Genomic DNA, 12,720 nt, shown 5'->3' with positions numbered 1-12,720 from the left:
GCGATCCCTTCATCCCTGCCACAGGCAGCTGAGGCTGAAGATAACGGACGAAGAAGCGCAGGGAAGTAGAAAAAGGCTGTCGCAGCCTTCTTTCGACAGGAGGAGGAACAGGAGACGCCGACTGAGCCGCCGGTCACCAGGGACGCCGGTGGACCTCCCGGCTGTTGACACCGCCAGCGGCTTCAGCCTCGCCCCGGAGGCGATGGAGAACGCGGACGGCCCGGCGGAGACCTTCACCCCTGAAGAGCGGCGCGTGCGGTAGTAGACCAAGAGAACACCACCTCCTGCCGGCACAAGGCTGGCAGGGCGTCCAGTCCGGGGCGAACTGCTGAAACGCTGGAAATCGAAGCCTCCCCAGTCCCGCCTGGCTGCTGTGGCCCGGAGGGTGCCTGAAACGCCAGCTAGCAGTGTCAAGACTGAACTCCGCATTCCGAGGCCGGTCGGCTGGCAGGGAAACGCCGCACCGGCCTCCAGGCGAGTAAGGCTGGTAACCTGTTGCTGGCGGGGATAACATGGACACCCCAGCTCTGATCGTCGACCACGTTGCCGTCGTCGAGCTGAGTTATAATCAACCATAGCGAGCATCGATCTCAATGTATATTGTCTTCACGACAGGCTGTGACACACATAACGTACCTAGTTACGGTTCGTTGCCGCTCACCACCCAACTAAGATTTCGTCGTCAAACTGAAGGGCAGTCCAGCTTAGCGGGCATCGATGTAAGTTGTGAACAGTGGATGTCTTCACGAAAGCCGGTGATACACATTACTTACCCAGAATCGTTTTCTTTCGGGTTATTTGATTTAAGCTGCGTAATGCAGCGACGCGAGTGGTGACTGGATGGTTGTTGCTTGAAGGTATATAGAAAGAAGCTGACAGACAGAATTCTTCAGATATGGAGAGAAAATATAAATTTTTACACAACCTGATCTTTGGGGACTTTTTGGACAGACGGCTGGTCCATCCTTGGACTTTGGCCCCTCTCTGGGTCTCGATACCTTGGACTGAAGCACTGATTCATCACGGCGCCGACCGCTGCCGCCCGCTGACTCAGTGTAACGACGGTGTTGACGCGGCCAAATCCTGGCGCAGATAGTCGCCAGCACGATAGGGGAGCGGAGCACGCGGCAGCCCGGTCTGACGCGGCCCCGCACCGTCAGCACGGCGTGATCCGCCGGTCGGGCTCCAGAGCTCAAACCCGTATAACTGAGTCAGGCTAGTGTGAGCATATCCCACAATGTTCAGCTTGAATCTTGCATTGTGGCCTCCATTCAATCAAGGTTTTTTCCGCATCAGTCGTCTCCCTCGCCACCTTCCTGAAAGATGCGCTATTCCATCTCGGTCACAACGTTTCATTTAGTGCCACAGACACCAACGTCAATACCGCTAGCAATGGTGAGAGTGCACAACAGCCATCTCTTTTTGTCTGGCATCATCCAAAACCCGGCCGTCGGTAGAGGACGGTTCGAGCCGGATCGAGCCAGTTCTAACCGGTTTCCAGCCGACGGTCCAGGCCAAACCACGAGACCGACCTGGTGCAGGGCGGGGCCCATCACTGAGACCAGGAAGCCCTGGTAGACGTACTCTTGCAGCTGGGTCGCGATGAGCGGATGGCACCTCTGCCGGACACAAAAGACCGTGACTCACACTAGTTGCCCATAGCCCGCGGCACAGCTCAACCAATTGAGGTTGCTGCCGCTCTCGCACGTGACCATACCGCGTTTGAAAACCGCATCAGGGATGTTCACACGAAGTTGAAACACGAGAGCGGTTGTTCATGCTTAACTAGTGCCAACTGAGTGACAGATTCGTAGTAAAACCATTTGCACCAACACACTTTGGTCACATCCATTTTCTTTGCCAACATGAGGTGAAGTGAAGCAATCAACCCAGGAACTTTCTCATCAGTGTCCTCCACGATTACTCCTCAGAGGAGTCCACGCCCTTTTTGGGCCAGCAATGTCGACTCATCATCATAGCTCAGCAGCCCGCGGCTGCTTTGCCATTCCGGCAGCCAACGGGCTCTTAACACTACAGCAGCCTTCCACGGCTGCGGCAGCACACATCGCCGGGCAGGCCTACCTGGAGGACGGCGTCGCAGAACTGGAGCGAGCCGACAAAGGCGTCCAGCTCGGACGGCGGCGGTGGCGACGGCGGCGGTGGCGACGGCGGCGGCGGCGCCGTCCGGGGCAGCGCAGAGTACAGCCCACTCAGCCCCGTGGCGAGCACCTGAACGGTAGCGGGGCCGACCGCCGGTCAGCACGCGCCAGCCGCCGTCGCCGCGACCTTGTGGTCCGGCCGCTCAGGTGTCGCAAATGCGGGGGTTGTTGCAGTTACAGTCAGAGCTGCAGTCTAGGCTGTGGAATCGTTCGCGTTTTCTATGTGTGATGCATACAAAACACTGCTGTCGGGTATGGTACACAATCACTGCTTTCTGCAGATCGTGTTCAGCGTCCCGAGACGGCCTGTACGAGAGTTCTTCGAGTAGGACGCTCGGGTCGCTCGTGAGAGACAAGGTTACTCAACAAGAAAAATAAGAAAACAACAAAAATGTAGACACCAGTATCGGACAACAACAATGGGACTGACCGGGCAGAAGGTGGAGTGCTGGGACGATATACTGCGCCAGCTGGTCACTATCGCTCGACAGGCGCATGCACAGCAGCAGGGCCTCGCGTTGCAATCTCGCCAACCACGCCATCGGCGTGCACGAAGTCCACCAGCAGTGAGAAGATGACAAAGCTGGTGCCGGGTGCCGTCCGGCTGCAGGTCCAGGAAGAGGTCGAGCAGCTCGGGCTGCCGGTGCAGCACAGTGCACAGTGTTGACAGCAGCTGCAGCAGCTGGCGGTCCAGCTCGGCCAAGCGCGCGCGCCGGCAGGTGAGCAACAGCTCGGTGAGTGGACGCAGTACGGCCCGCTGCACCAGCAGCACAGCGCCGCCCTCGCGCAGCAGCTGCTCGTGCAGGCGCAGCAGCTCGGTACGCAGCAGCGGCTCGAAGGCGCCGCAGCGGCGGCTCCAGGCCAGCAGGCGCTCGGGCACACGCTCCTCCAGGAACAGGTCGAGCAGGCGGGGCTGGGACTCGTCACCGACCGGCGTGGCCGGCGACCGCAGCTCCCAGCAGAGCAGAGACGCAACTTGGTCCACGTGGTTCAGCACGCAGTTCACGTCTTCCATGGCGACAGCATCACCTTCCTGCAATCAGGATCTGATCAGAGTGCATTCCAAGGAAGATTGGAGGCAGGGATAGTAGTGATGAGTGGATAAAACGGTTAGTTATACAGTTCAGAAGGTGCTTGACTAAGATCATTAACCACAGAACGCTGAGAACTTAGGATGCGACTAGCGGTAAAAAAAAATGTTTTGCTCAGTACAGCAGAAGTAAACCCACTGTGATATGTAATATACAGATGCCAATCCACGACACGCACATGTGAACCATACCTCCAAAGACTGTATCTTGGCCCAGGCTATCTTCCAGTGAACCTGGAAGCTCTCCCTGTACACTACAACATCCTCTTCTGCTTTGACTGGCAGAATGGTACGGAACCGGGCCACCAGCGACCCCTTCAAAGGGGAGTTTTTTGATAACCAGCTGGTCATGTTAGCCCTGCCTTCTCTTCCTTGTCATGTTCGAATGGCAGCTGGCAGTCCTGCACATACGTGATGAAGGAAATATGTCAAAATCCGAGACGCGGCACCCACGTACAAACAACATGCCATTGCCAATCAATAGAACTGGCACGTCAGTGCAATAATACACCTTGGGACTACTTGTTTGTGGAAACAGGAGCATGCTGCGTACTGAAGATACTGAGTCAAGCAGCAAAACAACATTACGATTCATATTCAATGGTAACGAAGAAAGAAAAAGGAAATGGCAAGTAGATATTGGGTAGAATTTGCAATCAAAATTCTGATAAAAACCCAATGTAATATATTGCAAGATGCATCTTATAGTACTTCTTTTTAGAGGTATCGTCCAAACCGAATACACTGGACACATTTCTGGGACCGGCGACCACGCTAACAGCGCTTGTTGCGAGCTCCCCGACCCCCCGCTCAATCCGATCCGATCGCGCAACGCCTGGCCAACGGTAGAATTTCCCAGCGAACATTTAACGTGCCGCAATGGTCGCCACGCTTCATTCTACCTTCTGACGTCATCTGACCTTTAGAGCGGGTGCTGCCACCGACCACAGGTTATCCTAGTCAGCGGCGCATGGCGCGTCTCTACAGGGATTCGAGTTTCGAACCCACCCCGCCACGAGCAGGTAAATCAGAAGACTGGTGCTCGAACGACTGGCCTTCCTGGACTCATGAAACGAAACAAAAGATGGAGAGGCCGTGACATTCGTAAAGCATGAAATGGGAAATTTCGCACTAAAAAATAAATTTTAAGAAATAGATGGATAGTTCCTGATCCCCAAAGGACAGCATCCCACGCTAGATTTGGACCAAAACAGAGAGCCCATTTCATGCAAAAGTAACCAACCAGCTTCGCAATTTTATACATCACAATCTCATTCATCGCAGACTAGCTGGCATCAAACGGCCCAACATCTCAAGGTCAACCTTTACAAATAATATTTCGATCAAAAAGGGAAAACTGCATTATATTCCAAACCAGCCAATCTACGATTTTCCCGTTTGAGGATTTTCTTCAGCGCGTAAATCAGCGTCCGGCAAAACGCCTTGAGCTCTCAAGGTCAACTTTTAAGTAACCTTTACGACGAAGGACGGGAAATCCATTTTGCCCAAATATTGCTGGTTGAATGAGAACCTATTATCTTCTTCAGCGCATACTCACGTCCATCCAATAGCCTCATCCTCAACGCCGATCGTTCAGGTTACCGCTCAGCTTAAATGACAAAGAACTCCACTTAACCTGAGGGTTATCGGCTGAAAGCGTATTTTTAAGCATCGGACTCTTACTGAGCGCATAAAGCACGCGTGCACCTTAAACACTCATGACCTTTCGGCTGACGCGATGTTTTGGGTTGACTGATGGCAACCTGAAATAGACTGGTAAGGTCTGGTAGAAATGGAGGTCCCGTCATTTTTCTCTGCATGCTGTGCTGAAGGGGTAAGTCCTTATGCTTAAAGTTCGAAATCGACCGCCAGTGTTTCACTGCAGTGGGGCTTCCTGTTATTTGAAGCCAAATGTGGTTTTCAGTTTTGATCCTAAGGGTCAGGTTCAGTGTTACCTTGCAGTAACAAACAATCTAAGGCATTCACATGAAATCACAGGCTTTCAGGTTTAACCTGCACCACACCTTTTGAATGAATGGGTTTCTGGAATGAGAGCTCAAGCTAAGCAGAGCTTATGTGAGTCCTCACACCTTCCATCTGATGATGCAATTCTAAGTCAACAGCAGAATTTTGTGGCTAAAGTTTACGTGCTGCAATGCTCGGCTGAGTCCGTCCCGCCCTTCTACGTCCCCCGATCTTAAGCCAGCTGCTGCTGGCGGCCGCAGACCATACCGGTCAGGGCGGATAGCCAGCCACTTAACAACTCAAGCTCATCCCACCAAGGAATGGCTGGATCGGATTTCAGGCGTTTTAACCAGCTGAGCCATTGGGACAAAGTTTGAAGATTGACAAAATATTTCATTCTACAGCCAGGTTGCACAGTACATGTCCTGGTACAATAGAGCATGCAAAGTTGTCTGTAAACAGATATTATTCTACCCTAACATAGATAATGCATATAAGATTTAGTATGGGAACTCATCAACACTGTTGCCCTCCCCTCATCATACCCACATCTGTACTCCAGGGTTGCAGTCAGTTCTTCTGCCACTGAGGTGCCCTATGTGCTACTGTGAATGGCAAGGGCACAATATTAACTGCATTACTGGTAATGATTTTGGAGGAAATAGCAAATGACTATATCAAAAGAAGTAAAAAATTTAAAAAACAAGCAAATATTTTACTCCCCTATGCATATGTGTGGGCCCCTTTGGATCACTGTGTCCGGGCTTGTTTACCAAGATAGTTTTGGCTGTAAGAGGTAGTGCAAAAAAGAAAGGAATGGAAAAGGAAAAGGTAAAGAGGGTTATCCTCATAGTTGCTCTCAAATGGCATCACTTTATCTCAATTAAGCAAACAAATTGTGCACTGTATTTCATCAACCAGGACCTGCATAACTGCAGTCAGGTTACTGATCAATTTGAAAGTTATGGTGCATCTTTTGGGCAAGTGCCATCCCTTACTGGGGTTTACCTTCAGATTTGATGGTGCTCACATAACATCTATTTTGGTGGGTTTGGAAAGCAGAGATAATACCATCAAAGTGCTTCAAAACTATATTTAGTATAATACATGCTGAAGAACTTAGTGCTTTACTGGGCAACAATACAGCAACCATAGGGAGAACCATGGTGCCACATTGTCACATTTAAGCTTGCGCTTCCATCCAAACTGTTTTACACCACCCAGGTTAAGAGATTAGATACATTAGATAGATTAAAATATGCTGCTTGAGACTATGTACAATGTGAACATAACTGTTTTGTTTTAAGGGGCATTCAGTAACATTCAATGTTTGAGGCACAAGGCCAAGGGTCTTAAGCCCTGACCAGAGTTAAATTTCTAGGCAGATTAAGCCCACTTGATCTCCATGAAGAACAATACTGTACTTTTCAACTTGCACATTTTATAGCAAACTGTTGATGTCCAAACCCCCCCCCCCTCCACACACACACACATATATATGTATGTATATATATATATATATATATATATATATATATATATATATATACATATATAACAAATTATGCCCTATGAAAGCAATATGGTGACTTGAGTCTCTACCCACATAATCTAGCAAAATTGTTGATGGGGGGCAGACCAACACTGAAGGTCCAGCCAATATTCAGGGGATGGAACTCTCCAGGAAAGTTTATCAACACCACCACTCCGCCCACATTCTGCCATGCAATCAACATTCATCACAGTAGCACACTCTGAAGGCTGAACAAGGTATCGCCATCCAAACAAACCCCACTCCAAACGCAGTATCATACACAGGCATGCTAAACGAACCGCAGAAAACTACGCGTCTGCGCGTCATACAGATACTACAAGCACTGAGCTTCCTTACTACCATTTTAATCCTACCTACTCACCCTTACTATTACTACTGTTGCTCCACAAGACTACCGCCCTTGCACGCGCATCCACACAACCCGTCCTTGCCTCATACCGAATGTACTAAATATTCTACGTTTCGCACAAACGCAACTAGTGCGCCATAAACGCGGAAAACATAGCTTTAAATGTTTACCATGAAATAAGCAACAGGCTGAAATAACACTAGACCGATGGCATGCATGTCGTTCCATGGGACACGGTAACTCGGCCCATGGTCAAGGTTGTATGGCTCAGTTCATGCTCGTTTTAAAAAGCAGTAAGGGACTTATTTTGATGTAATAACATCCCTATATGCATACAGAGAAACCGAGGATGGAGGGGAGAACGCACGCTAGCTCGAACCGCGCATCGGGCATATGCAAAAAGCGTGTCGCGTAAGCGATGCCACCTGTTGCCATGCTCGTAATGTGTAATTGATTTCAAAGCTTGTAAAATTTGCAAGCAAAGCAAGGTGATGGTGAATAATGGCACGGCAAAAGGGGCCTTTTCAGTCAGGGGTCTAGCTTCCTATTCGTTCGGCCCTGAGCTTGGTCTTAAGCCCCTTTCCCCACAAAGTTGGAATGAGAGTGGGAAAATTTCGGTGAGAAACCTATTTATTGGCATATTTCGGGAGCAGGTTGCGTCATTTCTCACTCCTCAGCCCCCCCCCCCCCCCTTTACCAACTCAATTTGTGGAAGTGCACCCCGAACTTCTTTCGGGTGGCAGTCCAACCACGGGAGAAAATGAGTGTTTTATTGCAGTTTTACAAATGTACAGGGCTGCAGGATGTGACACCGCGACTCCGCTTGCGTTCAAGAATGTCAGACAATTGCACTGTACGTCATGGCTAATTCTGCGTCGAAGATAGCTCTGTTGCCATTACTGCAAGCTCTGCTATTGCCTCTTGACAAGAGGTGGCGCTGGGTTCACGCAAAGGTCGTTCTGTGTTCTTTGTTCCCGCTCGGTCGGGGATCTCGCTTGAGTCATTTTTGTGGAGCCCAATCCATACAAGGCTCGGTCCGAATCGATCGCAGACAGCGTCTACGGCGCACGGGGAGCGCCATGATTTGCCGTCTTCACCACGGTAACGATCTGCCGACCGACCCCACCCAAGTACAATGACTCATTGTGGCGCAACAAGGCTGCTGCGTGAGACGGAGCCGAGCGGTTCATGGAGGACGGCCGGGAACAGTCAAGTATTGAGTGACATCTGGGAATGTCCCGTTAGACGAACCGTGGATCGTTACAGAGCACGCAGTCGGCCACGACCGTCATCGCAGGGGATGTGCGCGCTCTACGCCGCCTGAAGTGTCTCCCGCCAGGTTGTCAGGGGCGACGGGAGCGGCACGTCGATGAAGCTCGTTCAGACGACTGGTCAATCGGGCCGACCGACCGACTGCGCTGAATGCGAGCCCTCGGCGCTTGCTGCCGCAGCATGCGTTCACCCTGGCATGTGGTGTGAAGCTCTGTGATAATCGCCAGCGTTGACGGCTATGTTTGAGGACGTCGACGCCAAGCTGGAATTGTTAAGCTGTGGACCCGTCACACGAGCCAACACCACCACCCAGCGCCCACAAAGCCTGCTGAGGTTGCCTGCGGACCGTGACGCCCGACCCCGCAGCTTCCGGTGCGCCTTATCGTCGACACACATTTGGCCGCGCCAGCTGGCCGGGTCAGGCTCGGCTGACCACTATCTCTCGACCCCTGCGCCTCTGTCAAGCTCGCAACGGGGTATGTATGTCAATTAGTATATTGATATTTCGGACGCCCCACAACTCGGCTGGAAATTTGAGGCTGACAGGGTTCCACTAAGAACAAAACATCCCAAAACGCTGAGATGGAGGTATGGACTGTGTGAGGCATTTCAGATCGAAGTGCGGGGCAGTGGCAGATATCTCATTTTGGGCACAGGCATTCATTTTCAAGACACCCCAAAGTTCAGAAGCGCCATAAACGGCCCCAAATTTTCAGTTCAACATAAGAGCAAACAAATGTTGACCTGTAGAAATAATGTGGTCTTAATCTGACGGACCATTCCAGCGGAAGACGTTTTACCGATTAAAAAATAGAATCTGAAAATAAAATCGGTCGAGATCTGGGGACTTCTATGCGGGGGCACCAAGTTCCAGGAAGCCACCACAATGAGTCGTGGCCCCTCCCTGGACGAAATCCTGGATCCGCTCCTGGTGCAGGATCCCTGATTGCGGACTGGACTCTCAAGAGTGCAACGAAAATTGCAGGTCAAAAGGTCTTGGCTGAGGCACTGTAAAGCCGGCAGATCTGAAGCGGACGTATGCAATTTCCTGAAACGTTGGGCTCCTAGTAACTGAGTACAACCTCATGGGTCCGTTTTCAGAATTGCTATGGGAAAGCTTGATGATATGCTCTTTGCACCAAAAAAACACGAACGATTTCAATACGATCTGGTCCCACAGCGCTGTAACTTCTCCAATGTTTCCAAGCTTTCGAGCATAGAAAAGAACTGCGTTGGCTGCCGTACGCAAAAAAACAGGCGCAAGCACTTACACTTGAGGCAAATGTGAACGCACTCTTCCCGCCTGCCTTCCCAGTTCAACACAAAGTTTTGTATTCTATTCAACACAAAGTTGTGTTGAACTTCCGTTAGCTTGGACCAGGTTGTTTTCCCCTCCATGGGGCTCCACACCTGCCCCGAGATCCCGAAGATACGCGCCGGCTCCTGCCCAGCGGGTCAGCATACCGTGCCGCGGGGGTCAACTGCGCCAACTTCGCCACATCTGGTCGAAACCTGTCGTGGCTTGCAGACCGAGCGCTTAGTTGTCAGTGGGAAGCTACTGCTCGCGTATCAGAGTCTGGTCTGCGTCTTGTGTGTGGAAGAAGAAACCGCTGCTCTGGCCAACACAATTTCTCTGTATGGTAAATGTGCTCCTCAGTGCGTCATTGTTGGATTACGTCATTGTGCCTCGCAAAACATTGATTGAGAGCGAATTGATGGCCGTTATATTTGAAAATCGTTGCTTACGAACGCCAAACATAAGTGATTCGACAATTATAGTTGCATTCGCCTTGATCGTTGCATGGCCAATGGAATGGTAAAATTTGTATGACGTCATCATGGTGTCATGGATGGTCTGGATTACTTTTGAAAAAACCTTCCCGAAATAGTCTGCACATATTTGCGGGCGTGTACCCGAGAAATTAGAAGGGTTCGGGGTCTTAAAAAGAGCATGGCTGGAAACTGCGACGAATGATCTTCAAGATGGGGCTTTTTCAGAGCAAACCCCATATAAGTGAGGAACACTCACTTTAAGTGCTTCTCTGCATCTGAGACCTAGCCATCTATGAATCTGAGGATGACTATTGCTTTCCTAGTCTACCACCCTGCGGTCAGGAATAGCTTCGGTGGGCGTTGCTGTAGACAGCTGCGACACGCCAGAACCACGGTCTGCGTCGGCTCCCAGCATGTTTATCCAGCTGAGCACATAGCTGGTGGCTGAGTCGGCGGCCGAGGCGAAGTCGGCGGGACGCGCCGCACTATCAGCGTGGCCTGGTGCCACGGCGGCTCTCGAGCGCGTGGGCCTCGTCGTACGCGGTGAGGGCTCGAAAGCACGCGATGCCGGCCACATCCGCCACTATTACACGGGAATTGGCCCGGGATCGACTCCACCATGGTTCTCATGGGGCCGGGTGCTCTTATGAAATGCGTGCAGAAACGGGCAGGCCGGGTCACTATTCCTGGCATCGTCTTGTCGCTGGTATGTATGCCTGTAGGCTCGCCCTTTAACGCTGGTCGCAAGAATGCAGTCAAACAAAAACATGCAAAGCAACGATGGCGCAACTAGATTGACTGAGGTAATGTGGAAGTCCCATGTATCTCGACCACAGGGACTATCGCTCCTCCGGTCTCGCGCAGGACGGACCGGGGAGACTCAGCGCCACTTTCGCCGTGCGGCGGCGTCCATGGCGAGGCGCCGTCATCGACGCCTTTCGCCTGCCGCCAAGTTTCACCAGGCGGCTGACACCGCTCGCGGACGGGGGTGCCTCCGCGACCCCATCCCGCAGCCCGCGCTGCAGAGCCTCGCCCCGCACGTCCATTTTGCAACGGTTTCTCACTCCCTCCGCGAAGGCATCCGGAAAAACGGCTGCGCTGCGCCCGGCAAGAGCGCACGCCTGGCAGGTGCTGCCGGCCATTGAATCATGAAGTCGGAATATCTGGAGCGGGAAGGGAAGGGCCGCCTGTCACGCAAAGTTAAGCTGGCTTACAACTTCACCAGAACTCGTAATGATGCCAAAGAGCTCCGCCACCGCTTTGTAAACCGATCGTGGAGAAGAGCGCACGACATGGCTTTGCAGGGAAAAGCGGCGCGCAGCCACAAAACAAGAGCCGGCGGCATGTGTGGGGTTATCCGCAATGCCAATTTCGAATGCTTATGATTGATCTGTGCGAGTAGTAATGACATCGGTGGCTCAAACAGGGTTATCTGGACTGGATAGTTCCGGCCACTTTCTTTTTCATGCAGTGGTAATAAAGATGCTAATTGTGCTGTGAAATTGGAGCAGTTTGTTTTGGGCAGCATTTATGGTCGCAAGAAATAGTTCTGCATTTCTAAATCCGGCTCATTTGCTATCGACCGAGAGAAGTTTCAAAATGGGGTTCATTTCTATGAAACAATCAAGATGTTGCTGGGTTGTAAAATGGAAAAACTTACGATTGAATATCACGCAAAAGCAAAACTGTTCTGGCTTCTCGCTCCAACCGCAATATACCCACAGTGAGACGCGCTGCCAGCCCGGGCTGTGCCAGGGCGGGAACGCGGCTCGGTCTCCGCCACAGGATGAGCCCCCCGTCTCAAGCATGCACGAGGGAGGCGGGAGAGGGCAGCGCGCTACGACAGAGCACTGCGCCAGGGAGGTAGGAGAGGGCAGTGCACAGAGACAGAGCACTGCGCTAGGGAGGTAGGAGAGGGCAGCGCACAAAGACAGAGCACTGCGCGAGCGAGACGGGATTGGCCAGTGCACGGCGTGCGCGTCACCCCCTGCCGCCCCCCCCCCCCCCCCCCCGTGTAGAGTACTGCATGAGGGGGTCAGGGAGTGACGGCTGCGCCACCGCCGCCGACCCGGCGCTCTCAGACATATGACCCAGAACTCCGTGCCTGCTGCGGACGGCAGCGGGCCCAGCATGGTCAGCGGAGACGATGCAGTGATGCGTCTCTCCGAACACGCGGTTAATAGTGAACATCAGGTAAGCGGAGATCGATGCAGTGACGCGTCTCTCCGAACACGCGGCTAACAGTGAACATCAGGTGAGCGGAGATCGATGCAGTGACGCGTCTCTCCGAACACGCGGCTAACAGTAAACATCAGGTGAGCGGAGATCGATGCAATGACGCGCCTCTCCGAACACGCGGCTAACAGTAAACATCAGGTGAGCGGAGATTGATGCAGTGACGCGTCTCTCCGAACACGCGGCTAACAGTGAACATCAGGGAGCGGAGATCGATGCAGTGACGCGCCTCTCCGGACACGCGGTTAACAGTGAACATCAGGTGAGCGGAGATCCATGCAGTGACGCGGCTCTCCGAACTCGCGGTTAACAGTGGCAGCAG

At 52.2% G+C, this 12,720-nt stretch overlaps 2 protein-coding genes across 2 annotated transcripts in view; one reads left to right on the top strand and one right to left on the bottom strand.

The window, feature by feature from the left end:
• Window positions 1–262, top strand: part of LOC119107965 (FTS and Hook-interacting protein) — a 28,315-nt gene extending 28,053 nt beyond the window's left edge. Inside the window, exon 13 of the mRNA XM_037231555.1 lies at window positions 178–262. Within this exon, the coding sequence (XP_037087450.1) occupies window positions 178–262 (85 nt within the window). The remainder of the gene's footprint in view (window positions 1–177) is intronic.
• A 1,948-nt stretch (window positions 263–2,210) lies between these two features.
• On the bottom strand, window positions 2,211–4,050 carry LOC119107964 (FTS and Hook-interacting protein homolog). The gene is made up of 4 exons (XM_037231554.1): window positions 3,961–4,050; window positions 3,442–3,650; window positions 2,750–3,192; window positions 2,211–2,229 (listed from the first exon to the last, which is right to left on the bottom strand). Exons 2-4 carry the CDS (start codon window positions 3,598–3,600, stop codon window positions 2,211–2,213), a joined length of 621 nt encoding a protein of 206 aa, XP_037087449.1. The 5' UTR covers window positions 3,601–3,650; window positions 3,961–4,050.
• Between the last annotated feature and the right edge of the window lie 8,670 nt (window positions 4,051–12,720).

The sequence above is a fragment of the Pollicipes pollicipes genome, unplaced genomic scaffold (assembly GCF_011947565.3).
Source record: "Pollicipes pollicipes isolate AB1234 unplaced genomic scaffold, Ppol_2.1 Scaffold_6686;HRSCAF=7923_pilon_pilon_pilon, whole genome shotgun sequence".
NCBI lineage: Eukaryota > Metazoa > Arthropoda > Thecostraca > Pollicipedomorpha > Pollicipedidae > Pollicipes > Pollicipes pollicipes.
The sequence above is the reverse complement of the archived record's forward strand: the minus strand, read 5'-3'. Positions and strand labels throughout refer to the sequence as shown.

Coding starts and splice junctions, on each gene's coding strand:
- LOC119107964 (XM_037231554.1), bottom strand. CDS start 3,600: ATGACCAGCTGGTTATCAAAAAACTCCCCTTTGAAGGGGTCGCTGGTG. Junction 3,193..3,441: donor CCAAGATACAGTCTTTGGAG/GTATGGTTCACA, acceptor TCCTGATTGCAG/GAAGGTGATGCTGTCGCCAT.